General features: G+C 49.7%; 2 protein-coding genes across 6 annotated transcripts in view; one reads left to right on the top strand and one right to left on the bottom strand.

The window, feature by feature from the left end:
• RYR1 (ryanodine receptor 1) overlaps window positions 1–9646 on the top strand; it is an 89233-nt gene extending 79587 nt beyond the window's left edge. For all 4 annotated transcript variants that reach the window (XM_074219027.1, XM_074219025.1, XM_074219026.1 and 1 more), the window contains 17 exons: window positions 921–1262; window positions 2478–3275; window positions 3954–4051; window positions 4425–4569; window positions 4794–4880; window positions 5297–5554; window positions 5657–5787; window positions 6289–6331; window positions 6460–6590; window positions 6689–6749; window positions 6987–7133; window positions 7250–7384; window positions 7694–7850; window positions 8202–8266; window positions 8862–8962; window positions 9129–9180; window positions 9419–9646. In XM_074219027.1, the coding sequence (XP_074075128.1) occupies window positions 921–1262; window positions 2478–3275; window positions 3954–4051; window positions 4425–4569; window positions 4794–4880; window positions 5297–5554; window positions 5657–5787; window positions 6289–6331; window positions 6460–6590; window positions 6689–6749; window positions 6987–7133; window positions 7250–7384; window positions 7694–7850; window positions 8202–8266; window positions 8862–8962; window positions 9129–9180; window positions 9419–9514 (2847 nt within the window). In that variant the 3' untranslated portion in view covers window positions 9515–9646. The remainder of the gene's footprint in view (window positions 1–920; window positions 1263–2477; window positions 3276–3953; window positions 4052–4424; window positions 4570–4793; window positions 4881–5296; window positions 5555–5656; window positions 5788–6288; window positions 6332–6459; window positions 6591–6688; window positions 6750–6986; window positions 7134–7249; window positions 7385–7693; window positions 7851–8201; window positions 8267–8861; window positions 8963–9128; window positions 9181–9418) is intronic.
• Window positions 9647–9839: 193 nt separating this feature from the next.
• Window positions 9840–26369, bottom strand: MAP4K1 (mitogen-activated protein kinase kinase kinase kinase 1). 2 transcript variants are annotated; one of them, XM_074219029.1, is made up of 31 exons: window positions 25931–26369; window positions 24834–24891; window positions 24665–24755; window positions 24138–24202; window positions 23635–23690; window positions 23169–23216; window positions 22971–23013; window positions 22804–22876; window positions 22473–22604; window positions 22058–22120; window positions 21822–21903; window positions 20049–20165; window positions 16466–16544; window positions 16069–16127; window positions 15724–15779; window positions 15357–15401; window positions 15178–15220; window positions 14783–14936; window positions 13707–13786; window positions 13420–13504; window positions 13053–13129; window positions 12902–12962; window positions 12591–12699; window positions 12443–12501; window positions 11949–12052; window positions 11445–11622; window positions 11187–11252; window positions 10609–10698; window positions 10436–10506; window positions 10115–10170; window positions 9840–10016 (listed from the first exon to the last, which is right to left on the bottom strand). In XM_074219029.1, exons 1-31 carry the CDS (start codon window positions 26027–26029, stop codon window positions 9947–9949), a joined length of 2469 nt encoding a protein of 822 aa, XP_074075130.1. In that variant the 5' UTR covers window positions 26030–26369; the 3' UTR covers window positions 9840–9946. The 2 variants fall into 2 exon arrangements, with proteins under 2 accessions (XP_074075130.1, XP_074075131.1); XM_074219030.1 differs by having other exon boundaries at window positions 11451–11622.
• Window positions 26370–26638: the final 269 nt, after the last annotated feature.

The raw sequence follows: 26638 nt of genomic DNA, 5'->3' as shown, positions 1-26638 counted from the left end.
AGAGAAAGCTCTGGATGGCAGAAGTTTGAGGTAGATTATGGATAGAGAAGCTAAGGGCATGGGGCCAGATATAGAGAAGGGAGTCTTTAGACAGGGGCTGGAACTTCAGGTGAAAAGGCTCTTGGAGAGGTATCTCTGAGCTAACAGCTCCAGGGAGATTTTTGGATGATTAGCATTCTGGGGTACAGTTGGAGTACCATGGAGGAGTCCAGAGACATGAAAGGGAGGCAGGAATTAGGGGAAGGGAAATTACTGAAGCACCATTGGAACAGGAGCTACTGAATGGGGCAGATCCGGGGGTGGTCTGAAGCCGCTGGGAGGACAAAGACTTGGAAGGGATGACCCTAGATGGGGCTCAGAAATCCCTAGGCAGTCTAGGGAAAGAGCTTCTATAAAGAGTGGTGAGATGCTGTATGAGGATGAAAAAGGAAGTAGTCCCTGAGAAGCCCCTTCACTAAGCCTAGGTTTAAGGGTCAGGAGTGCCTCCAGGGTCATCTCATTCCCCCAGTAATCCAGTCTTGGAAGAACTGAGTTCCAATAGCTGTGCAGTCCTGTTCAAGTCACTTCAACTCTTCCTCAGTTTCCTCAATTATAAAATGGCAGTAATGAGAGCACCTACCTTCCAGGGTTGCTTTGAGGGCCAAGTAGGATAATATTTGTTGAGTGCTTTGCAATCCTTAAAGTGTAAAAGAAATTTTACCCTGTAAGAGACTCTGGAACAGGAGAAGGAAATTTCCCAGACTAGGGCAGGGACTTTCTGCATGGGTGAGATTCCTGAAAAGATTATGTTGGATGGGTTGGGAGAGTCAGTGAGGAAGTCTGAGACTGGAACAGCTCCTCCAGGGAGACCCGCAGCAGAAGAGAGGTTTCTCCATGGGAAGCACCCCTAGATGACCTCACCTGGGCCCCTTCCTCCACAGGCCATGGACAGCCAGAAGCAGTTCACCGCCCCAGAGATCCAGTTCCTGTTGTCCTGCTCAGAGGCCGATGAGAATGAGATGATCAATTTTGAGGAGTTCGCCAACCGCTTCCAGGAGCCAGCCCGAGACATCGGCTTCAATGTGGCGGTGCTTCTGACCAATCTTTCTGAGCACGTGCCCCACGACCCACGGCTACGGAACTTCCTGGAGCTGGCTGAGAGCATACTGGAATATTTCCGGCCCTACCTCGGCCGCATTGAAATCATGGGTGCCTCCCGACGCATCGAGCGCATCTATTTTGAAATCTCTGAGACCAACAAGGCACAGTGGGAGATGCCCCAGGTGAAGTTCTTCCCCCTAAGTCCATTCCCTCCTCCCCTCAAGGGCCTTCTCAGAGAGCCCTTGGATGCCCCTTCACCACTCAGTCCTTCCCCACCTCCAAGCCCATTTCTTCCTGGCTTGGACCCTTGTCCCTCCTTGCCCTGATCTTGGGCCCACTCTCCCATCCCCAGCACATCCCCATAGAGCTGCCAAAGTGAAATTATATTCATGAAGCTTAGATAGAAGCATATCCCACCCCTGCTTCAGAAACTGCCCAGAAACTTCTGGGCATCCTTGGTTGGACCTTGGAAATCCCCCCACCCCAGCCAGGCAGTGTGCCCTCTAGCTGCACTAATCTGCTCTCCCTCTGTCCCCAAAACTTATGATCATTCCATCGGGCACCTCAGCACCTCTGCAAGGGCTGCTTGTTTCCCCCATGCTCCCAATGCCATCCGATCTCACCTCTGCCATGTGGAATCTCTTGCACCCTTCCACTTAGGACCACCTCCATCAGAGGCCCTCCTTGATTCCCCCCAACCCCCTTGGGCATGCCTCTCTATGTTACTGCCACCAAGACAATAGGAGCCCCCTGGAGGGTGAGGCCTTTCTGTTTGCCTCCTTATGCCAGAGAGCCTGGCATATGACAAGCTTCAATAAAATGCTTGTTGAATTGAATGAATCCTCCATATTCCCTCTGGAATTCTCATCCAAGTCCCAGAAGTGCATGCTTCAAATATCCCTCTGGTGTCCTTGTGCACACACACACACACACACACACACACACACACACACACCCCCAGCATGCTCATACATAACTTGGGTATCCATCTTCCAAATTCCCCTCAGATACCCTTGCCCACCCCTTGCACACTCTTCTTCCTCTCCTTGCACACAGTCTCCACACACACACCCCTCAGATACTCTTGTCTACCCCTTACACACTCAGCCTCCTCCAAATATGCCCCTCAGATACCCTTACCCACCCCTTGCACACTCCTCTTCCTCTCCTTGGACATTCAACCTGCACACATGGCCCTCCAGTACTCTTCCCAGCCCCCACTTTGTCCCAGGACCCTCTCAATGCTCCTCAGACCCTACATTCTCCCATGCCCCCATGTTCCTCTTTCCCATGTCCCTTAAGCATCTATCTGTACCCTCATCCTTCCCAGCATTCCCCCTGCCCCCACCCCTGACACCCCCCATGCTCACTCACCGTGCATGTGTTCCTCCCCACAGGTGAAAGAGTCTAAGCGCCAATTCATCTTTGATGTGGTGAATGAAGGGGGGGAGTCAGAGAAGATGGAGATGTTTGTGAGCTTCTGTGAAGATACCATCTTTGAGATGCAGATCGCTGCCCAGATCTCAGAGCCTGAGGGAGAGCCTGAGGAAGATGAGGATGAATCTGTAGCAGAGTCTGGGCCAGACACCACTGAGGCAGGACCAGATGGAGAAGGAGCCTCCACAGGCAGTCCTGCAGGCATCTCAGGACACTTGTCTTGGGTCCGGCGATGGCTGACCTACCGGAGCCTTCGGCGGCGGGTGCGGCGGCTCCGGCGACTCACCTTGCGGGAGGCCGCAGGTGCTGGGGCTGGATTCATCTGGGCCGGTGTGACATGGACAGGCACAGGAGTGATTGGGGCCACCCGGGGGGCCCTGGGTCTGCTTTGGGGCTCTCTGTTTGGTGGTGGGCTGGTGGAAGGAGCCAAGAAGGTGACAGTGACAGGGTTGTTGGCTGGGATGCCAGATCCCACAGGTGATGAGGTCCATGGGGAGCAGGCAGCTGGCCCAGGGGCTGTTGGGGCTGGGGAAGGAGCTGCAGAGGGTGATGAGGAGACAGGGGCAGAGCCTGCTGATGGAGAAATTGAGGCTGAAGCTGGAACTGGAGAGACTGGGCCAGCTGGAGGAGAGGGAACCGGGGCAGATGGAGGCCATTTCCGGATGGAGGTCCCCGGAGGGCTTGGTGATATGGGAGACACAACTCCAGTCGAGCCACCAACCCCTGAAGGTTCCCCCCTCTTCCGGAGGAAACTAGGGGTGAGTGGGGAAGTAGCAGAGAGAGAGACAGAGAGACAGAGAGACAGAGACAGACAGATATGGAGAAAGGAAAAGAAGGGGAGGGTTGAAAGAATAAAAGATATATATATATATATATATATATATACCCAGACCTAGGGCAGAGCAAGTGGAGAGAGAGGAGACACAGATAAACACAGTAAGAAGGGAAAGGGGATAGGGAGGAGAGAGACAGAGGGGCGGCTAGGTGGTGTAGTGGATAAAGCACTGGCCCTTGAGTCAGGAGCACCTGGGTTCAAATCCGGTCTCAGACACTTAATAATTACCTAGCTATGTGGCCTTGGGCAAGCTACTTAACCTCATTTGCCTTGCAAAAAAAAAAAAAAAAAACCTAAAAAAAAAAGTAGGTTCTGAAAAAAGATGAGATATGGATATACAGACCAACAGCAGAAGATGTCTACATAGAATGCTACATAGAATGGCAGGCACATAGAAAGAAGGATTAAAGCCAGGAGAGAGGAATACTCCAATAACTGAGGAAGAAAGCACAGTGCAGGGATGGAGTCCTGAAAGAGCCAGTCAGAGAGAAGAGAGGGATGTTCACAGGCAACAAGAGGCAAAGAGAACCCTGGGATGGAGGGATCCAGAGAGGGGACACTGCTCCCTGAGCCTGTTCCTTTCCTCCTCTGCCCACCCCAGCTGGAGGGAGGAGAAGAAGAAGCCTTAGAAGCAGAACTGGAGCCAGAACCAGAACCAGAGCCAGAGCCAGAGCCTGAACCTGAACCTGAGAAAGCTGAGTGAGTGACCTTGCTTGACCCTTGATCCGGAACATCAGCTAGCCCTGATTTCTGTCCTCAGGGCTCTTTCTAGATACCCCCAGGCTCTGATAACTGTGGAACATAGTGGGAAGAACACTGAATTGAGTCAGAAGGCCTGGGTCTGATCCTGGTCCTCAGGTGACACTGAGCAAGTCCCTCTCCTCTCTGGTCTGAGGGGTATCATCTGGGGAAGAAGAAGAAAGCTGGGGTCATCTTGAAGGATTCATCCAGATCTCAATCCCATAATGCCAATGATCATCAATCTTGGGGTTACTGACTGCATCTGGGAGACCTGATGATCTGTCAGCCTCCTGGATCTTGTTTTATGTTCTCTCTCTTCCCAACTCCCCAGTGCTGAGAATGGAGAGAAGGAAGGGTCCCAAGAGCCACCTGAGGCTCCCAAGAAGGCAGCTGCCCCACCTCCACCTCGGAAGGAAACCAAATCTGAGGGCCCAGACTTCTGGGAGGAGCTAGAAGTTCAGAGGGTCAAGTTCCTGGTAAGGACCATCCTGAATAGTGGGAGGGATAGCCATGTGAGACCAAGGAGGAAGGGAAGGGGGAGGAGCCAAGACCCTGATGTGAGTTCCTTCCCCTGGACTCCTGCAGACTCCCCTATCACCTCCTCTGTTCTCTCCTGGTCTATGAGACTGATGGAGGCGTGTCAGACCTGAAGCTGGATAGGGAACTCAGTCTTTCCCTCTTTCCTTCTCTTCCCTACCAGAATTACCTCTCCAGAAACTTCTATACCCTGAGGTTCCTTGCCCTCTTCCTGGCCTTTGCCATCAACTTCATCCTGCTCTTCTACAAGGTATCAGGAAGATAGAGGGGTCCAGGGAGGTAGTTAGGGTCCCTTGGGAGCCTGAGTGACTTGGTTCTTAGGTCCATCAAGCAGAGAGGTACTTAGTCTTCTGGTTACTTAGGTCCCCCTCTTCCCCTGGAGGAAGCAGATTGAGGGTCAAGGCACCTTGGTACCCTAATAAGAAGGGCAATAGACACCTGGAAGACAGGCATCCATTTCTCTTCAACTGGGTGATAAAAGATGGGAGATTGGATATGAAGGTCCCCAAAATGTGTAAGGTCCTAAGATCTGCTCCTCTAATCCAATTGCCTTTGTGGTGGAATGGAGGGAATGGAGGGAAGGGGCTTAAAGCCTAGGCCCCCAAACCCCCCCCATCCTCAGGTCCCTTAGGCTCTTCTCTGAATATTCTTATGCCTTCTCTGCAGGTGTCTGACTCCCCACCAGGTGAAGAGGACCTAGAAGGCTCAGGGCTTGAAGGCCTGTCAGGTTCAGGATCTGGGGACTTCCTAGGATCTGGCATGGGTTCAGGGATTGGGGAGGAGTTGGAGGATGAGGAGGAAGAGAACATGGTCTACTACTTCCTGGAAGAGAGTACGGGCTACATGGAGCCGGCCCTTCGAGGACTCAGTATCCTGCACACGCTTATTGCCTTCCTCTGCATCATTGGCTACAATTGCCTCAAGGTGGGACTGGAGAAGGGTCAGGGCTGGGCTGAACTGACATCTGGCCAATGGGCTCTGCAGACCCCCTGATCTCCAGGTCTCTGTGCTTCACGCTCTCCCCAGGTACCTCTGGTTATATTTAAACGTGAAAAGGAGCTAGCCCGGAAGCTAGAGTTTGATGGTCTCTACATCACGGAACAGCCAGAGGATGACGACGTAAAGGGGCAGTGGGATCGACTTGTGCTTAACACTCCGTACGGTGCCTGAAGTCCCCTGGGGGGGGTCACCTGAAAGACTTGAAATGGGAGGGGGGTTGGAGGAAGAGGCTCCAGAAAGAGATAGGTGAAGCTATGGGAAAAATAAGGGAGAGATCCAAGGGGACCCCAGAGAGGGATTAGGAGGGAGACATAGAGGTGGAGGGTCCAAGGATTGGGGTAGAGAAAGGGGATCCCAGGGAAACAAGAGGGAAGCAAAGAGCTAAAGGAGAAATAGGGAAAAGCCTGGCATGGTAGAGGCTAGGGGACATGAGAAGACTGGACGAGAGAGTGTGTGTGTGGGGCGGGGATGAGGATCCCAAAGAAAGATAAATGTCAGGAAGTTATGAGGCACCCCAAAAAGGGATGTCAAGAGATGGAGCTGGGGAAACAGAGACATCATAGAGGGAGGGACCAGGGGAAGAACTAAGAAATCTGGGGCCTGGAGCGCTAAAGATCTGTGATCCCTCTGCTCTCATATCCCGTACTTTCTTTCCCCAGATCCTTCCCCAGCAACTACTGGGACAAGTTTGTGAAAAGGAAGGTGAGGATCCCAAAGGAAATGGAGACCCTAACCTCACACTCAATTCTCTTACCCTTCTCTGGGTCTCCTCAAGAGCAAGGGACTCAGTGAGCCCAAGGGATAGCCCCAACCCTTCCCTACTTGCCTAGGTTCTGGAAAAACATGGGGACATCTTTGGCCGGGAGAGGATTGCGGAGCTGCTAGGGATGGATCTGGCCAGCCTGGAGATCACGGCACAAAATGAGAAGCGACCAGAACCCCCCTCAGGACTACTCACATGGTACGGATCCAAGACAATCCAATGGGGCTGGGGGAGGAGGACAAGGGAACTCCACAAAGCTTCTAACCTCTTCTCTTCCTTGCATATCCCTCCTTTAGGATCATGTCCATAGATGTCAAATACCAAATATGGAAATTCGGCGTCATCTTCACTGACAATGTGAGTAGGGGGTCTTGGAAGGATGGAGATCCAGAATATGCTCCCTTGGAGTGGGCTTTGATGACCTTGGGTTATCCCATTGGTCCATCCAAGTGGCTCTTTTCTCTCTGATAATCCCAAAAGAATGCCCAACTTTGCTCTCTAAAGGGATCCTTGTTGACCCAAAAGCACTAAGGTTTGCACCTCCTCAAACTTTTTTTTTCTGAACCCCCTCCCTTATTCCATTATGTTCTCTAGTCATTCTTGTATTTGACCTGGTACATGGTCATGTCACTCCTCGGTCACTATAACAACTTCTTCTTTGCTGCTCACTTATTGGACATCGCCATGGGAGTCAAGACCCTTCGAACCATCCTGTCCTCTGTCACCCACAATGGGAAGCAGGTGCCTGGGGGAACAAGAGAGGGAACCAGGAGAGGCTGGGACCTGACCCAGCTAGAGGTGGGAAGGAGGAAATGAAAGCTGCCCCGCCCTCACCAATACCCGGGACTCTCCCACAGCTGGTGATGACAGTGGGCCTGCTGGCAGTCGTCGTGTACCTCTACACGGTTGTGGCCTTCAATTTCTTCCGCAAATTTTACAACAAAAGTGAGGACGAGGATGAGCCGGACATGAAATGTGATGACATGATGACGGTGAGGTGGCCTAGGGGAGACGCTACACTTTTTTCCCCTTGGGGCCTGGGTCTCCCTGTCTGACTCAGCAACCACTCCCAATGTTGACTGGATGGAAGCTTTAACCCATTCTGTTTCCTATCTGGGCTGATTTTCTCCTCCCTTGAGAGCCTGGTGGCCTCCCACTCCATGCAGACTCACCCTATGGAGGCTGAACTAAGTGAGGACAACCAATAGGCTTCAGTCCACTGTAGAACCCCAGAGCTTAGGGAATGCCCCAACCTTGGCCTCTCCCAGTCACAGGAATCACAGATGTTTTTACTCCCTCAGTGTTACCTGTTCCATATGTATGTGGGTGTCCGAGCTGGCGGAGGCATTGGGGATGAGATTGAAGACCCGGCTGGGGATGAATATGAACTCTACCGGGTGGTCTTTGACATCACCTTTTTCTTCTTTGTCATCGTCATCCTGCTGGCCATTATCCAAGGTCACGACTGTTGGGGGCCCAGACTTGGGAAATAGGTGGGCTGTTCTTAAGCGGGATCAGGGGTCAGGGCTGGATTAGAAGACTCAGACAGAGGATCCAAGATCTAGAGGCCATCCAAGGGTGCTCAGGATCACTCAGCCAGTCCTGGCCTTTCAGGCCGTGTCCTGGTCATTCTGCCATGCTGCCTCACAACATTTTTCTCTAGGACTCTGGGCTGGGGGAGAAGTGGCTGGGGGGAGGGGCAAGGGGTGTTGACAGGGTGATCAAAGTCAAAGAGGGATGTGATGATGTCAGGGTCAAGTGAAAGGGTCACATTGGAGAGATCGTGACTTTATCCCTCTCCTCCCTCAGGTTTGATCATTGATGCTTTCGGGGAGCTCCGAGACCAGCAAGAACAAGTGAAGGAGGATATGGAGGTGATAGCCCTGGGGGTATCTGGAAGAGATTTTGGGAGTTTGCAGAGTTTTCGGCAGGGCACTACCATTATGCTAGGACTTGGGAGTCATCTTGGGTGGAGGATAGCAAATTAAGAGGGCACATCTGAGCAGGTACAGGGTGGCATCTGGTAGGGTCAAGAACCTCACAATCTAATGGGGAATGACAAGTCCTCAAGGATATATGACACAGGAAAGTAAGGGTCAGGAGGGACTAAGGGAACACTTTCCTAATTGGGGGAAGGGAGCAAGCATTGTTCTGCGAAACAGTTGGCATTGTTCTGTGAAACAGTTGGGACAGATTTGGCAGTCCTGGGGAGTGCCTGAGAGGGAATTGGGGTCCCAGGGGTGCCCATGAGGGGCTTTGAGGGTTCTTGGTTCCCATGTGTGAATTTATGGGATCCCTCCAGTGGTATGGGAAGAGTTTTCAGATCCTGAGTCAAGAGTTACCCAGAAAAGATAGAGTAGGGGGGTCTCTAGAGAATAATTGGGAGTGACAGAAGTTATCAGAGAGGGCTGACCAGATCTCAAGCCCTGTTGCTCCCCTTCCTTCCCTTCCCCATTATCTACCCTCTAGACCAAATGTTTCATCTGTGGCATTGGAAGTGACTACTTTGATACAACACCTCATGGTTTTGAGACCCACACGCTGGAGGAGCACAACCTGGCCAATTACATGTGAGAGCTGGTTCTGCTGGCCAATCAGGGAAGGGCCAGGGCCAGGGGGGATTCCAAAGAGACTAGAGGAATACCCAGGGGAGAGAAAAACAGCTAGAAGAAGGTGGGAGGGGTCAGTCCCCTTAGTCTGGCCCCTGCTTGACATGTCTGTTCTCTTCCCCATCAGGTTTTTCCTGATGTATCTGATCAATAAAGATGAGACAGAGCACACAGGACAGGTGAGGGGGGTGTGAGGTACCTGACGGGGAGGAAAGGTCTTGGAAAAACTTGGAGGGCTTTGGGAAGATTTTCAATACACTTTGCAGGGCGGGCTCTAGAGGAGGCCCAGATAGGAGGAAGGGATGCTGGAACAGGGCAACATGAGATACCCTGAGGGGAAAAGGGTGGGCAAAAGCTTCCAGCTTGGATTATTATGGATCCTTGCTTGGGCTGTCTACCCCAACTCTTCTCTACCAGGAGTCTTATGTCTGGAAGATGTATCAGGAACGATGCTGGGACTTCTTCCCAGCTGGTGACTGTTTCCGAAAACAGTATGAAGACCAGCTGGCCTGAGAAACCAAGGCTCCCTTTCAGCTTTCCTCACCTCAAGTGCCTTATGCCACTTTGGGGATCCCCTATCCCAATGATCTCAATGCAATGTCCTGTGGGAAAGGGGCTCCTCTGGAATAAAGGGTTTCTTCTGCAGTTCTATGACTTGGGGTGTGATGTGGAAGCATTCTGGGACAGGAGATTGAGGGTAGAACTATTCAGAGATTCTGGAATCACCTGAGAAATTAAAAATCCTGACTCCAAGAGCTCTAAGAGTACTATCCTTGTGGTCCCAGAGATGGAAGGGAACTGAAGCTGAGGAATCACTGTGGTCATTTCTCTCAAGCAGAAGGACAGACACAATAGGTGATAGGAAAGAATCACATTTATTGGAAACAGTCATGTGAGTCTGGGTGTGGACAAAGATCTCAGTTTTGGATCAGCCAACTCCAGGCTTCACTCCTGAATGTACAGATTGCTGGGAGCATTGGGGTCATTGGCAGGGCGCGTCTCCACCACCACAGGCCTAGGGAATTTGGAGGTACACATAGAGACTGAATGTTAGGAAGGGCCTGCCAAACCTGCCCACCCCAACTTGTTGCTCTCAGCACCCTCCCTTCTCACCTTGGAGATCCCAGCAGGCGAAAGGTAAGAGAAGGGTCTCTTAGTTCCTGCAGAAGCTGTATAAAGAGGAAACTGGTTGGTGCAGTTCACACACATTTCAGATCCTGTATGGGATCCTTTGGATGTCCTCTAGCCCAACACCCTCTCCCTTATCACAGATGGGAAAACTGAGGCCTAGACAGGGGAAGGAGCTTACCCAAGATCATAGCAAACAAGGGGCAAAGTCAGAACTAGAACCCAGGGTCTTATGACTCCTTCTGGGGAATTTGTGGGTGTGTTGGCAGCTGAGCAAGATGCTCTGAGGAGCAAAGAGTATCTCACCTGGTCAGAGCCCAGAGCCCACACCTGCACACCATGTTTCCAAAAGACCTGGATCCTGCCGCCAACCAGGGCTGGAGTGGGAGTGGGAAGGGGAAGGATTTTGGTTAGCACCCACCAATGGGATACTCACTCCTAGAGACCTCCAAGCCTCATCTCCCCCTCACCCTACATACCCACAGCCTCCACGGATTCACTGAGGGGGAGCTCTGGGGCTCTCAGCCCCCGAACTGGAGTCCCCTCCCTAGTCACCAGCTTCAGGCTCCCTTCATGGATAAAAAAGAAAAAGGTCATAAGGTTGGGCTTAGGAAGAACAGGGGTTCTTAGGGATAGGAATGAAGGGAGGGTTGGGTGGGACTAAATAAGGGCCCTGGGAGGGATAATGGGGTTCTGGGCATTCTCAGGAGGTTGGTCCTGAAGACTCAGGGAATAGGAAGGAGTGTGAGGGAGAAGGTCCAGGATGGTTGTAAGGTGAGTTAGGGAAGGCAGGTTCAGTCGGGGAGAGGTCCTGGGGGGGGGGGGTGTTATATGAGAGTCGAGGGGTTCTCAAGGGACTGGAGAATGAGAAGATCATCCCCGGGGTCAGGAGCCGCTCAAGGGAGATCGGAACAGTCTGGGGGGCCTGGGCAGGACTGGTCAAGGTCTCTCGGGGTCGGGGAAGACAGAAGTCTGGAGTTTAAAGGGCGAACACCCCAATTTTCAGTGGGTTGGAGGAGCAGGAAGGAGGTGGAATCCCAAGGGGGGCTCCATTAACCGTTTAGCAGCACCAGGACCAGGTCGTCTGCCAGCTGGGTCACCTGCACGGGACCCTCACTCTGGACTGCAAGTGGGGAGCAAAGAGAGCTCTCAGGCCCCGCCCCTCACCGAGGCCCCGCCCTCACCGAGGCCCCGCCCCCAGGGCCCACCCTTCCTTCAGCCCCCAATCATTCGCTGAGGCCCGCCTTCCCCCCACCTCCAGCTCCTCGAGGCCCCGCCCCGTCCCCGAGGCCCCGCCCCCTTCCCCGGCTCCCACCCTTACTGCCGCCGGTGGTCCCAAACCAGCTGGAGAGGGGCCCGAGGCGGACGTTGTGAAAGCACACGGATCCTGCAGGCCCCGGGCTCACGTCCACGCACACGGCCGGGAGCTCGGGCCCGGGCGCCGCCAGCAAGGAAAACACTCGGAGCGGGGACGGCAGCGGGAAGGGGACCTGCTGCATGGAAGGAGGGAGAGGGGCGTGGCTTCCAGCCACCCACCAATGGCAACACGCACCACGCGTGGGGTGGGACTACCGGGAGCTGGGAGGGCCGAACCTCCCGAGGGGCGGGGCTTTGCTGGTCTAACCAACGGGAGACAAGACCTCCATTCAGCGGCCAATAGGAGTGCGGGCTTCGAATGGGGGCGTGTTTGAAGGAGCAGTGGGCGGAGCTCCCAGAGCGCGGGTCCCCGCCCCCCCCCCCCGGACCAGGGCACAGAACAGGCGTGGGAGGGCCCCGGGGCCCCCCACCCCTCAGAAGTGGCCCTCTGGGCCCCACATACCCTGATAAGCATGAACTTCTCCATGGGCGGGTACCACTGCAGCAGGATTGCCGCAGCCTCCATGGCGGCGCACAGGAACGGACCCCCAGAACTGGGGCTCTCGGCTGCAGAGTGAGGTGCCGTGACTCTGGGGCCCCGAGACACCCTCCGCCAGCTGAGACCCCTCTAATGGAGATCCTCAGACACCCTGCATCTCTTCCGCCTGCCCACAAGTCATCACTCTCTGTTCTGCTCCCTCTGCCAAGCTTCCCCCAGGGGGACCCCAAATCATCTCACGCAAATGTGATCAGTCCCTTCATCACCTCCTAGCATCCTATGACTGGGAATCCCTAAGACACTACCCCTGCCCAAGAGGATGCCCCAAGGAATTCCAAGCCTGAGTCCCTGAACCCACCCACTGAGGTTTGCATGACTAGATGACTAGAACTCAGATATCTATCCCCTTTTCCACTAGCATCCTAAGAACCATTCCTAAGCTTTTGGGGTTCACTCACCCACACAACAGGCACGGCAACCCCGAGTGTCCTGGATTTTGGTGGATACCACATTCCTCCTGAGGAAGTAGGGGAGGGAAGATGAGATTAGGGAGTGTCTTTATGGGGAGAAAAGTTTCCAAGAGTGATGCTGGGAAGATGATAAGACCTGGGCAGAAGACGGTGGGGTGTGATGTGGGCAATGGGTCCACCTGTTCTTGTCTCCTTCCGATCCAGCAATCCCAAGAGGCTATGTGAGTACAATTGGGGGGTCTTTCCTGCAATAGGTGAGAGTGAGGATCTGGAGGATGCCCCCTCCATCAGAACCCTCTATGGGGTCTCCCTCACTCTTCTCACTCCCCTATGGCTGTCTCAGGCCCCCATCTCCCTCATATCCCCCAGTCTGTTGCCCATCTCCTCCTTTCAACCAGTATCTCATCATATTCCCTCTCCCCTCCTCTCCCCCTTTCCCATACAAACCTGACAGAGACATCAGGACATTATTGATAGAATAAATCCAAGTTGTCCGACTGGGGAAAAGCTAAGGATAGATGAGAGAAAAGAGAAGAGGGTCTTTAATTTTTCCTTATTCCATTCATTATCCTCCTAAGCAGATCTCTACCAAACTCACCATCTCCAACATGGCTTCCTGGTCATTTCGGTTCAGGATGAAGATGCCCTCCTCTGCCCCCAAGAGCAAGTGCTGGTCTGATCGAGCAGGAAAAAAAAAAAGGAGATACAGGCTGTTTGAGCCTCCATCCTTGAGACTCTTCAAACTTAAACCTCAACTCCCCTCTTTCATCCTCCCCCATTCAACCCCACCCAGGTATATCCTTACCCCACTCTGTGTGTGAAACCTTTAAGCAAGTTCCTTCCATTCTAGGCCTCTCTTTTCCCAGGGTCTCTTAGATCCTTTCCTGGTGCTGACATTTATAAGCCTAGCATTTTAAGAGTCCAGAATCCCTTGCCCACCTCCAACCCAACCCTGGTGCCCTCACCCTTGGTCGTAGGATGTGTCCAGGCTGCAGTACTGCTGGTATGGAGAGGACAGCCATTAAACACTTTCACCAGGAGGGCACAATCCTAGACACAGTGAGGAGGAGACACAATCGTGAGGATCCTGGGAGGTAAACAACAAAGGAAACCCCCTCCTCCCACTACCCCTAAACAAGGGGGGAGGAGGGATCAAGGTCACGGATCTTCTGAACCCAGTCATTCTAGACAAGGTCCTTCTCTGATTCAGTCTCTCCCCCTCCTCCAAGTCATAGATTTCAGAGGTTCTCACCTTTTTCCTTTTCTCTTTCTTAGGAGGCAAAATGGGGGGCTGACTGGACCTGGAGAGGGATGGACTCCACAGAGAGGGGTCTGAAAAGATAATAATCCCTGATATTTATATATCACTTTCAGGGATGTACAAAGCTTTACATATATTATTTCTTAATAAAAATAATAATAGGGGTAACTGGGTGATGTAGTGGATAGGCACCAGTCCTGGAGTCAGGAGGACCTGAGTTCAAATCCAGCCTCAGACACTTAATACTGTATGACCTTGGGCAAGTCACTTAACCCCACTGCCTTGTAAAAACAATAAAAATACAAAATGTAAAGACATATATAAATAATAGCTAAGACTTAAAATAGCACTTTTGAGATCAACAAAGCACTTTACATGTTATCTCATTTTACTCAACAAATATTTTTTAAGCACATACTCTGTGTCAGACAGAGAAAGAAAAAGGAAAAAAAAAGAAATAGTTCCTTCCCCAATACTTTCTATCAGAAGGAAAAGGAAGCATTCATACTTATGAAAATTAAAAGAGAATTTGGCAGGGGAGAGACAAGCTGTGGGAGTAGAGAATAAGGAGAGGCTTCATTTAGAAAGTGGTGCCTAAGTTGACCTTTAAAAGCGACTAGGGAGTCTAAATGAGGAAGTACCTTCTGGGTATGTCTATGTGTGTTAGTGTGCTTGGGGGGAGGGGAGGGGCTAGAGATTGTGCTGAAGCATGGACACAGTGAATGAACTACAGGCCAGCTCCAAAGCAGGATGGTGGTGGTGACGGGCTTTAAAGGTCAAACAAAAGCATCTGTACTTGATTCTACTTCTAGAATGTACCTATAGGAGGAATCCTGATAGATTAAGTACTCCAACTGTTAGCTGCATTTTGCAGATGAGAAAACAGATGAAGATGAGGCCTAGATGGGTTAAGTGATTTGTTCATGGTCACATGGCTAGTAAGTAAGTGTCCCAGTAAGGATCCTCTGCCTCCTGGTACATCTGCTGCTTCATCAGCATCAGGTGGTCCAGATCCCCAGATGGGAAGTTCCTTCCCCTAATTTATTATCCCACCTCACCCCAGTTACCTGATCGAGCAGAGAGGTGGGGACTTCGGGGAGCCAGAGGGGGCCCTGGGCGGGGTGTACGGGGAGGAGGTCCACTGGAGCATCTAACCAAGACACCAGGGCTCAGCCGACCATCATCCCCAGGACCCTCATCTGATGGGGTCCGGAACTTGGACTGCAAGGAGAGGTAGGAAGGCACTCCAGTGAGGCATGTGAAGAATTCTCTTCCTTTTCCCTTCCCACTCTCTGACTTGGACAGTGGCCCAGAGGAAAGTGAGTCAAGTACCCATCTCTGGAGGGATCCCAATATCCACTAAGAAACCCCATCATACTGAATTTCAGGCCCTTGAAGATTCAATCATTCCTGTCACCAAAGACCTTGGAATCCTAGTTCCCATGTGTCCCCATGGTCTCACCTTGGGAGGTAGCGGGGGAGGAACATCCACTGCCGGAGTTGGGCTGAAACAGGAATTTAGAGTCAAGATGATTTGGTATCACTTTATCTTTGGGGGTTTAGGGAACAGAGGATTGAGAGATGGGGAAGTTGAAGCTAGAATATTGGGAAGAGTGTCTAGAAGGGCTAGGATTGGCTCACATGTCCACATCATCATAATCATTTTCTGAGTCATCAGACTGGTCCCTAAGAAGAAAAAAGCAAAGACTGAACCTCCCAGAGATTCTCCTTCCCTCCAGCTATTTTTCTGTTCCCATCCATCTCTTCAGTGCCAACCTCTCTTTGCCTTCCGTTCAGTCCCTTCCAGTATTAATCTGTCCCTCTCTCTGACCTGCCCAGTCTCCCTTCTTCTCAATCCATCTCCCCCAGTTTCTTGTTATCCCTCCTTTTTTGTTTCTTCAAGTCTCTTTGTCATCTTCCCCCAATCCTTCATCTCTCCTGGCTCCTCCAAGGTCCCCCTCCATTCCTCTCTCCCTCATAAATCTGCCCACTGCTAGGTTTGCCTCACCTGTTGCTTCTAGGGATGCTGTCCCAACTCCTAGTGTCTGAGGCTTGGCCAGAAGTCTGGGAGAGGAAAAATAATGGGATTTTCCCTTGTTAAATTGTAAGCTCTTCCCTCTCATCTTCATATTACCAGTATCTAGCACAGTATCTGAGGACACAAGTACTTCACTGCTTTTTGAATGACTGATTGAGGGAAAGAGAGATTAGTGGATTAAGAGGATGGAGATCTCAAGAGAAGCAAAGGAAGGAAATCTTGAGGAAAGGGATTTGGGAAAAGTAGAAGTTTCAGGGTAGAGAAAGGAGTTAGAGAAGGAGAAAATAACTGGAGTGGGGGTGGGGTAGTTCTCACATTGTCTTTTTGAGTTCCAAGCTTCTTTGAACACAGTGGTCTGAATTTCATGTGCTGGCCTGGTGAAGAGGTGGCAGTTATGAGGAAGTGAACAGATCTAGGGTTTTCAGAAAGTTGGGATGAAATGGGGGTGGGGGGTTGGGCATGGGATTCTGGCTGCCCATTTGTAGGATCTTAGGTTTCTGACTTGGGGTGGGGTTTGTGGCAGGACATGGTTTAGGGTGTCACAGCTGTGGTTTCTAGGCTTCAAGTGGAAGAGATGAGAACTTGGGCAATAAAAAATAATTTGGGGACTAGACTCTAGTTTCTAGAGGTACTGGGAGTCAGAATTTAAGCATCTCAAGATTTAAATGATCTGGGCTGGAGAAGTTGGGTCTCAGAGGTTCTCTATACTCACAGCCAGAATCCAGGCTAGGGATGCCCAAGGAGCCAGCTCGGTGAGTGGAATGGATCCTCCTTGGAACGGCAGGAGGCTGCTGTGTAGAGAAAGACAAGATGGGGAGAGAGGAGTCAATGCCACCCCTCCTCAAACCAATCAAGAAACCCTAGGATGGCCACAGATTTGGAAGTCATGGCCATGGGTCCACTGAGACAGGTAGTCCTCAGCTTCATGAATGTTTGTTCTTTATGGATATATCCAGGACAGAAGATGGAAAAGTAGGGGAAGACAAAGATCTGGAACAGATAAGACACAGATAAGATCCAAATGTTCTCAGAGTAAAAGAACAATGAATTGGAAATAAGGTCATAAGAAGAAAGAGCAAGATGGAAGGCTTGGATCTGAAAGGGCCTTAAAAACTGTCTAACTCTGCTTCTTTTTACAGAAAGGGAAACTGAATCCCTGAACTGTTCCTCATTCTTAAATACAGTACCAGTGTATTCCACTGTCCCTGATTTCAAGTATTCTATTTCACATTCCTTATCTTTGTGAACATGGGCATCCCATTAGAAAAATGGGAATAATCCTTCACAACTGTGGAGACAGGATATATTCTTATTAATCCATGATTTTTAGAAAATCAAGACCAAATAAGTGAATCTGATGATATAAAAAATGGAAGCTTTTTCCAAATGAAAAGAAATAAATACAAAACATGGCAACTTGGGAAATTTTTTTTTTGGTTGTTGTTAAACATTTCTGACAAAAATCTGATATAAATGTGTCTGTTTCTTCTAGATTTTAGATAAGAGTAAAATGCTATTCTCCCACAGATAAGTGATCAAAAATATGAAAAGGAAGTCCCCAAAATAAGAAACACAAATTATCAACAATTATGTAAAAAAAATTCACAATCTCTAATAAAGACAATTCTTTGATTCCCTGATCCCTATATAATTGGCAAAGATTATAAAAGTTGATATAACTTGATGCTGATGGAGATGTGATTAAAGAAGTGTTACTATGTGTTACTAGTAAAGTCCTGAAACAATTCAATCATTTTTTGGAAACCAATATGGAATTATACAGTGAGTTATGAAAATACAAATAGTCTTTGACTCCGGTCAACTGCTTATGGGAGAGATAGAGGCAAGATGGCAGAGTAAAGGAAGGGACTGGCTTGAGTTCTCACAAGTTCCCCTCCAAATAGTGTTAAAATAATGAGTCAAAATGAATTCTGGAGCAGCAGAACCAACAAAATGAGAGGATGAAACAATTTTCCAGTCCAAGACACCTTAGGAAGTCAGCAGGGAAGGTCTATTTCACTGGTATAAGCATGAAATAAGAGACCACACTAACATAGGCTGCATCCCAGCAAGCCAGCAGAAAGGCCTTTTGGGCAACTGAATCAGAAGCAGTGACTTAGGGAGTTATCACTCCACAAAAGGTAAGGGAGTCAGACAACTGGTTAGAAGGAGATAACAGGGGACCCTGTGCTAGCATTGGGAACAAGACTCTGTTGTATTATCCATATACAGTTCCAAATCACAGGCCCTAGGCATGGAGGAGCACTCACTGGAGTGAAGATCCTAGTCACACTTCCAGTATGGAAAAGAGTATTTGTGGTTATTCACCTTCAAAACCACAAGCCAAAAAAGCAGAATCTTCTTTGATCAAACCATCTTGGAAGAATTGAAAACTTACAGATGCTCAGAATTAACTCTGAAAACAGCAGCAGAAAAAAACCTGAAGCTTGGGACAGGGCTCCCTCCACCCAGGGAGAAGAGCCCAATTTTAACATAAAGTCAAAAGCAAAGAAATAGGCTGAAAAAATGAGTAAACTACAACAAAAAAGAACTGACCATAGAAAGTTACTACGGTGACAGTGAAGATCAAAATACAAAATCAGAAGATGACAATGTCAAAATAGCAAAGCCTCAAAGAAAAACTTGGTCTTATAGTCAAAAATATATTTTGCATGACTGCACATGTATAACCTATACTGAATTACTTGCCTTCTCAGAGAGGGAAAAAGGGAAGGAGAAAGGTAGAGAAATTGGAACTCATCATTTTAAAAAATAAGTAAAATTGCTTAGAAAAAGTAAAATATTAAAAAGAACATCAACAACAATAACAAAGAGCTGGGAGGGAGGGCAAGAGGAAACCTATGTAAATAAATATGCTTAGCAGCAGTCTATAAATAGTCCTATTTCCAACCCCACATCTCTACCTACCTGTAGGGAGCTCTTCTAACACCTCATGTACATCCAAACTGTATTCATCATCTTTCCTGCCCTAGCCCTACCCCTCAAATAGACCAGGGCCTCCAAACTTCCTTCCTTTCTTCACACAAGCACACCATCATCCTCCTAGCCACCAAGGCTCATCTTTGAGGTATCTCTGACTTCTCCTTCTTTTTCTCCTTCACCCCAACCTCCAACTCCAGTTATCCCAGAATCCCAAAGCTGGAGAAAACTTCAATAGTCCAAATGAATTCCTTCTTGAATCTACTTCTCCAATAAGTAGGCATCCATCCCCTACATGGAGACGTCTGCTAAGGAGGCCTTATCTCAGAGACTTTGATTAGACATCTGCTAAGGAGGCCTTATCTCAGAGACTTTGATTACCCTCCAGATCAGGAGAGAATCCAGGTCCAGAGGAATAGATTTATTCCAGAAAGCTGGGGAAGCTCAGAAAGAGAGAGGAGAAGAGCCCTAGAGAATGTTGGATTGGGCCCAGAGACCTTTCCAAAAATAAAGAGGTACAATCCCAAATGAACATTGCTGAATGAAATGGAAAGCCTTAGGGAAAGAAAAAGATGTGAAAGGAATATTCAGTCATGGATATGAAGAATAACAGAGTTTACACTGGAAGGAGAAGAGGTATGGAGAAACCTGGAACTTCGGATGCTGAGGTAGGGTGAGGTTAGACAAAACTAATAGACAGATGATAGATGGATATATAATATATATATGTATATATATGTATATATATATATATACATATATATACATATGCAGAGAGAGAGAGAGGGGTTTTTTTTAAAAGTATGCTTCAGGGGCAGCTAGGTGGTGCAGTGGTAGAGCACCAGCCCTGGAGTCAGGAGTACCTGAGTTCAAATCTGACCTCAGACACAATAATTACCTAGCCATGTGGCCTTGGGCAAGCCATTTAACCCCACTGCCTTGCAAAAATCTAAAAAAATAAAAGTATGCTTCAATCTGCTTTCGGAGTCCATCAGAGTTCTTTTTCCTGGGGGTGGGTAGCATTTTTTCATCATAAGTGCTTTGGAATTGTCTTAGATCTTTGTATTGAGTAGAGTAGCTAAATTTTTCACAGATGATCATCACAGAAATATTGCTGTTACTGTGTCCAATGTTCTGGTTTGCTCATTTTGATTTGTATCAGTATATGTAACTTTTTCCAAAGTTTCCTGAAATGCCATACTTGAATGCCTAACTAATTCTATTCCCACTTAGTACAATACTGTGGTCTCTAAGGGAGGAGTAAACTTTTCAAGTTGGTGTTACAGTAGCATCTGCCTAAATGAAGTAGTCTGTACTTTCCACCCACCCATGTCTATATCTGGTACCCTTCTCACCTCATGTTCTTCCTCCTCACTCTCACCCCCCAAAGGGGTCTTCCCTGGGTTTCTCAGTTTCTCCAACAATTCCAAAGTCAGGCTCCGAGACAATCCTGGTTGGGACACCAACTGGTGCTAGAGGAGGAGGAGAAGGATTAAGGTTAGAATGTGAAAAGGAGATTGAGAATGCTGAGACTGGGGTTCTGCATGTAAAAGTCTGTGTAAGGAGAAAGAATCCTTTAGTCATTCTCCACAAAGGTGGGACACCAAGAGCCCATCTTTCAGTGGGTGTCAGAGATTACTTAGGGAAGGGTCATTGAGGGGGAGGAGTTGGGGAGACTAGAAGAGGTCCATAGTTCCCAGGAGGGGTATTGGGAAACCTAAAGGGCAAGAGTTCTGGGCAGGGAGATTCCCCAGGAAGGCTACCAAAAGGAACTCTGTTTAGGGACATCCTTGGGTCCTGAGAGGGATCACTGATATCTTCTCATCTGCCCCATTTATCTAATCCATTGCCAAACCTCACTGCATCTTCCTTTGCATTTCTCTGATCCATTTCTTTCTCTCTACTCACACAACTATCACTCCCCACCTGGACTATTAGAGAAGCCTTCAAACACATTTCCATACCACAACTCCAATCCCCTCCACTCAGGTGACAAAGTGATTTTTTTTCTGAAGTATCAGTTAGGGTCATGTCCTACTCAGCAAATTTTAATGGCTCACCACTATCTCCAAAGTAAAACAGAAAGTCCTCATTCCCCCCCTAATTTCCAGTCTTCTCATACTTTACTCTGATTTTCTGGAGGTTCTTGGGAAGAAACAAACAACTCAGGATTTCTTTTATTTCTTGTCTCTATCTTCAAAGTAACTTTGCCAGAAGATTCTCCTAGTATCCATCATCCCTCTTTCACAATCTACCTCTCTGCTTAGTAAATTTGTATCCACGTATAAAAATCAAGCCTTCTCTGGCTTGAAGTCTGACAACTAAAGCCTCTGAATGCTAGCTGATTCTAGAAGCACCTTCCTGAATAACTGACATAATAATAGTACAATGAAAAATAATTGCTAAATATAATCACATATATAATTGCTAGTTTGTGCTCTCTCTCCTTCTTCACTGGGAAGGCCATCAGAAGCATTCCTCTTACATCTCCAACCAATGATCATCCAGTTTAGCTTGAAGATCTCCAGTGATGGTGAGCCTTCCAACCTTTGGACAGGTCTGCTACAATAAAAATTTCATGTATTGCCTTGTCCTTGATCACCAACAATTTCTTCATTGCTAAATTCCAATCGTCTCCTTTCTCTTGACCTCTGCAATACCTGGGCACTCATGGATACTCTCTTGGTTTCCAAGAAAACATTCTATCTTGGTTCTTCTTGTGCCTTTCTGACCATTCATCCTCAAGCTCTTCTCTTGGAGCATCAACTCCACTCCTATTCCCAAAGCAAAGCTGTCCCACAAAGCTCTGTTTGGGGTCCTGTTCTCTCCATCCTTTACTCTGTTCTTCTTGGTGGTCTCATTTCACATGGGTCCAGTCATTCCCTTTTAAACAGATGGATCCTAGATGTAGATATTTAGCCCTAATTTGACTTCCAAATTCCAGTTCTGCAAATGTGTTGTATCTCTCTTATAGGATGGAAGTTACTGGCAGGCAGAGAAAAATTGATATCCTCAGCTATGTTCATTTAAACTTACAATATCTATCCACTGCCTCTGGTTTAGCCTAGTTGTTTTAAGGCAAGGATTCAGGGGAATGGACTGTGGGTACATATAGAAACATATCTCACATTGAGCATCTTGGCAGCACTGGGCCGTTTCTTGGGGTTCTTGGTGAGGGTGACTTTGACAAAGTTGTGAAAGGCAGCTGACCTGTGGGGCAAAGGACAGGGGCTATGTCTGTCAAAGATGCTTTAAGGAGCAGAGAAACACCCTAGTTCCTAGGTTTTTCAGATTCCAGTCTGAAGTTCCCCTACCCACCCCAAAACTGCTAATGCCATCTCGACGCCCAGAGTCTCCCTCTCACCATCGTCCCTTCTCCTTCAGTCTGGGGGGCTGATATCCACTTTTGGTCATAAGGAAAAGTACTCTAGGAGAGATGAAATGATAAGAGGGGATTCAGGACTCCACTACTAAATGTTTCCTTCCTCCTCAACTTCCTCTCTTAGAGCTACTGCTAGGGAGTAGGGTTAGTCCAGGATTCAGAATAGAGAGGAAGTTCCAAGATGGTTGAGAACAGGGTATCCCAAGAGTTCAAATGGTATTCCCTGGAGTTGAAGATGGGAAGCCTCTGACAGTCTTAGTTGGCTCCCAGAGTGAAGATGAAGGTTCCCAAGAGCTTCAGACCAAGGGGGGTAGGTGTGTCTCAGGGTCTAAGCATGATAGGACTCCCAGGGGCTGAGCCAGATGTTTGGGAGATAGTTCAGGGGCAGGAACTATACCTGAGAGGATGCACATCAAACATTGGTGGCTGTAGTTCAGCCATTTCAATCGCTGTGATCCCCACAGACCAGATATCACAAAGCTCTGTGTACCCTCCCTTGAACTCCACAGCAGCCACTTCAGGGGCCATCCTGGGGGGCAAGGACATAGAGACCATCAGAGAGAAAAGGAAGACTCAAAGATAGGAGTCTCTTACAGAGGAAAGATGGAAGCAAGCAGAATGAGGTGGGACAGATCTGAAACCTAAGAGACTCAGAGAGATGCAAAGTCAAATGCTTTCAGAATCCCCAGAGCCATCAGCCTTCACCATCCCCCTGCTTGGATTCTTACCAGTAAGGGGTCCCAATGAAGGAGAGACGTCGAGACAGGGTAGCCCCTATTTGGGCTGAGATGCCAAAGTCAGCTAGAAAGAAGGAAATAACACAGCAGCTGTAGGTCCTCTGCCTCTCCAGATCCTTTCCCACTCCACCCTCCTGGGCTCTCTCAGTCCCACTCACCAAGCTTAACCTCTCCATTGTCATTGATGAGAATATTTGCTCCCTGGATGGGGGGGGGGGGGGGGGATAGGAGAGAAAAATTAAGACTCAATCAAGAATAAATTTTTATTAAATGCCTTCTTAGTTCCAGATTAAACTCAATAGAACCTCTCTTCTACCCTCCCCACACCCCTCTCCAAGAATCCCCACCCCAATCACCTTGATATCTCTGTGAATCTTGCCCTGATTGTGCAGGTAGGCCAGACCCTGGGGAGAACAAGGGCAACAGGAGAGAGAGGGGCTTCTTCTGCAGTTCCTTTTGGGGGGGGGGGGTCAGGGGAGGTAATTTGGAATTAGAGGGAAAAGGAAGTTGGATGGGGGACCAGGAGACTGCCATTGAGACATTGGGAGCATGGATTGGGAATGTGCAAATTTTAAAAATGTCCAGAAACACTGAGAAGTTAAGGCTCTTGCCAATAAGTGCCAGAAGCAGAGCCTTGAACCCCTAATACAACAAACTGTATACATAATTAAAACAGAGGGAAAGGGAAGAAGAGAAGGGGAGGGAAAGAGAAAGGGAAAGGGAAAGGGGAAAGTAGGAGGAAGGAAAAAGGGGGGAGGGATGAGGTAAGGGTCAGGAAGATGGCAGGGTGACCCTGACTAAAAGGGAAAATGGCATCCTCACCTGGAGTACCTCTCTGCAGATGTAGCCAATCTGAAGCTCAGAGAGAGGTCCAGTCACTGCAACAGACCCCCCAACCCCCCAGCCCAGGGGTCAGGGAGCCGAGTCATCACTCAGGCAGAGGCAGAAGGAATGAGGACAAAGGGATGGGGAGGTGGAAGTGGTGGGGGGTAGAGTTAATCAATTAATCAATCAGTAAACTTGTATAAATCACCTACTACAGTGTGTTAAGGACTGGAGATTACAAAAAGAAGCAAAAGGCCATTCCTGCCCTAATGCTTCCAATCTAATGGAGGAGACAACTTGCAAACAAATATATTAAAGCAAGCTCTATACTGGATAAATAGGAGATAATTAACGGGAGGAAAGCACTGAAATAGGTGGGAAAGGCTAATTATAATATAGAAGTGAGGATTTTAGATGGGACTTAAAGGAAACCAAAGGAAGTCTAGAGTAGACTGAATGTCTACTTGGGGAGGGTACCCTCCTTCCTTCTGACTCCTTACTGTGGTATATGTCTTGGAGTGAGCCAGCACCACAGAATTCCATGCAGATCCATAACTTCTGAAGCCTGGGAAAAGGAATGAGGAGAAAAGGAAGGAATAGAATCAACCAAAGTAGGATCAGGCTCAGAGAGGCTGAGTCTAGGAGACTTATTAGAGAAATGCCTTAGCCTTTCATAGTGTTGAGTCTCTTCAGGTTTGGAGACATCAGATTAGTTGGGAACCTATTGGGGGGGGGGGGAGTTGAATCATTTAAGTTGATCTGAGGGGTAATAGATCCACTTTCAGGAGCCAAGGATCTGGTCTGAGGGGTTACAGATTCTAACTAGTGATACTGAAGGATGGTGTAGAAATTGGGGAAACCCAATCTGGGGGGGGTCAAAGAACTGGTCTTGGGTTTGGAGAATTGTTCCAAGGGTCAGGAAATTGGGGAGTATGGATAATTAATCTGGCAGGGTACAGAAAGTGAATCTAGGGGATGGGCAACTAGTCTGGGGGCAGGGGCAGGAAGATGGCAGGGTGGCTCTGACCAGAGGTAGCTGCCATGGTAGGCCACAATGTTGGGGTGCCGGCAGGTCCGCACAATGAGAATTTCCCGATGGAGAGTGGTTAAGTCATCATCTGAAGGAAGAGAAAGGGTCAGTGTATCTGTGGAGACTAGGCATCCCAAGATCAATGAGTATTAAATCTCAACCTCACCTGGCTCTACCTTCACCATTTTTAGAGCTGCCAGTTCCCCTGTCACCTTGTCCCGAGCCTGGGGAAGAGGGGAATGGGGAGATGTAAAAACCCTGAGCAATTGAGCAGAAGAGTGTATAAATGTCCCCTCTTCCTGGTAACTCACTTGGAGTTCCCCCAGAAACCCAGACACCTAAGAGAAGGTCCCAAGATAGAAGGATGAAGTGAGAGAAAAAAGAGAGCAGGCCTCAGTGACTATCAACCCTAAGCCCTTCTTGAAACACAAATCCCCATCCTCAGCCAGCAGTCATCCAGCCTCTGAAAGAGAAATAAGTATGAAAGAGAACTTCCTACCCCAACCTGAAACTCATTTTCAATTTTTTTAAAAAATATTAATGGCTAGGATAACTCTTTCTTAAATAGAAGGATAATCCATCTCTTTCCCTTACTTTCATCTTAAGTTTCTTTGCTCCTGGATCAGGCAGGATAAATCTAAATTTCTTCCACCCAGCAACGATCGGCAATTCAAAAATAAGTCCATTCGAGCTGGGAGGAAGCCTCTGGGGTGATGCTTCCTTCCCTCCACCTCCACCAACCAAAGGACAATTTCGGAAGCCTCCTTCATCTTCCCCAGCCTCCCCGGATGCTTCGCTTCAGAAGAAGCAAATTCAAAATTATCTCCCTAACCCTGGACCGATCCTCCAGACAGGTGGATTGAAGGCCTGGAGAAAGGGGTGTGTGTGTGTGTGTGTGTGTGTGTGTGTGTGTGGAAGGTTAGGGGATGGAGGTTGGAAGGAAGAACATGAAGGCTGTAGGGTGGGGTACAGGTCAAGGCCATGAAGGGAGGAAGATGAAAGTTACTGAGGATGGAGGATGGAGGGGGAGAAAAAGGGTTTTTTGTGGGGGCAAGACCTTGGGTAAGGGGAGTAGGTAGAGTCCCTGGGGGTAAGCCAAGTTCTGAAGATGGAGGGGGAAGAGAAACATGAAGGCCTTTGGGGGAAGGGGGAGGCCTAGGGTAAAGGAGGAAAAAAGGATGAAGGGCTTGGGAGAGGGGAGCGGAGACCCTGGGGAGGGGGCTAGGAGAGCCATGGAGGAGCGGGAGCGAGGCAGGCCCTCACCTTGAACACCTCCCCGTAGGTGCCGCCCCCCACCCTCTGCAGCAGCTCATAGCGGTCCTGGGGATCCTCGGTGGCGATGTCGGGGTCCGCGCCCTCCATGGCGGGGCCGGGGTGGGGGGCGGCCTGCGGGGGCGGGGGGCTCCTGCGGGGGGCCCTGGGCGCGCGGTGGCTCCCAGCCTGCAGCAGCCGTGGGAGGGAGGGCAGGCGGCTGCTTCCCCTGCCCGCCCGCCGCCGGGGCCCCCACTCTCGCTTCCTGCCGGGCCTCCCCGGAGGGCCCCTCCCTCCTCACCCCCCCAGGGAGAGCCAGGCCCGGGGGACTGTGGCCCCGGGGGACCCAGGGCAGCCGGCGGGGCCGGGCCGAGGCGCCTCCAGTCCCTCCGAGGGGCAGGAGATGCAAACAGGCCTGGCCGGGCTTATGGCCCCAGAGGGGCCGGGGGGGCCCATGCTCCCCGCCGGGGGCCGGGCGCGGGGCCCCGCACGTGCACCCCCTAAGCAGAGACCCGCGGGGCTCATGGAGTGGCCGCTCCCCACCCCCACCTCGCCCCCCGGGGAGAGCATGGTCTACACTCGCAGGCTGCAGGGGGGGAGGGGCCTTCCCGGGGGGAGGCGGGAGCCACAGGGACCCTGGAAGCCGAGGGGTGACATTTCCACGTGTGCATCCGGGTCCCTGGGGACCCCATGAGGGGGGGGGGGTCTCTCCGGCGCGTC

The sequence above is a fragment of the Macrotis lagotis genome, chromosome 1 (assembly GCF_037893015.1).
Source record: "Macrotis lagotis isolate mMagLag1 chromosome 1, bilby.v1.9.chrom.fasta, whole genome shotgun sequence".
In the NCBI taxonomy this organism is placed as follows: domain Eukaryota; kingdom Metazoa; phylum Chordata; class Mammalia; order Peramelemorphia; family Peramelidae; genus Macrotis; species Macrotis lagotis.
Note: the sequence above shows the minus strand (reverse complement) of the source record. Positions and strands in the feature narration are given on the sequence as shown.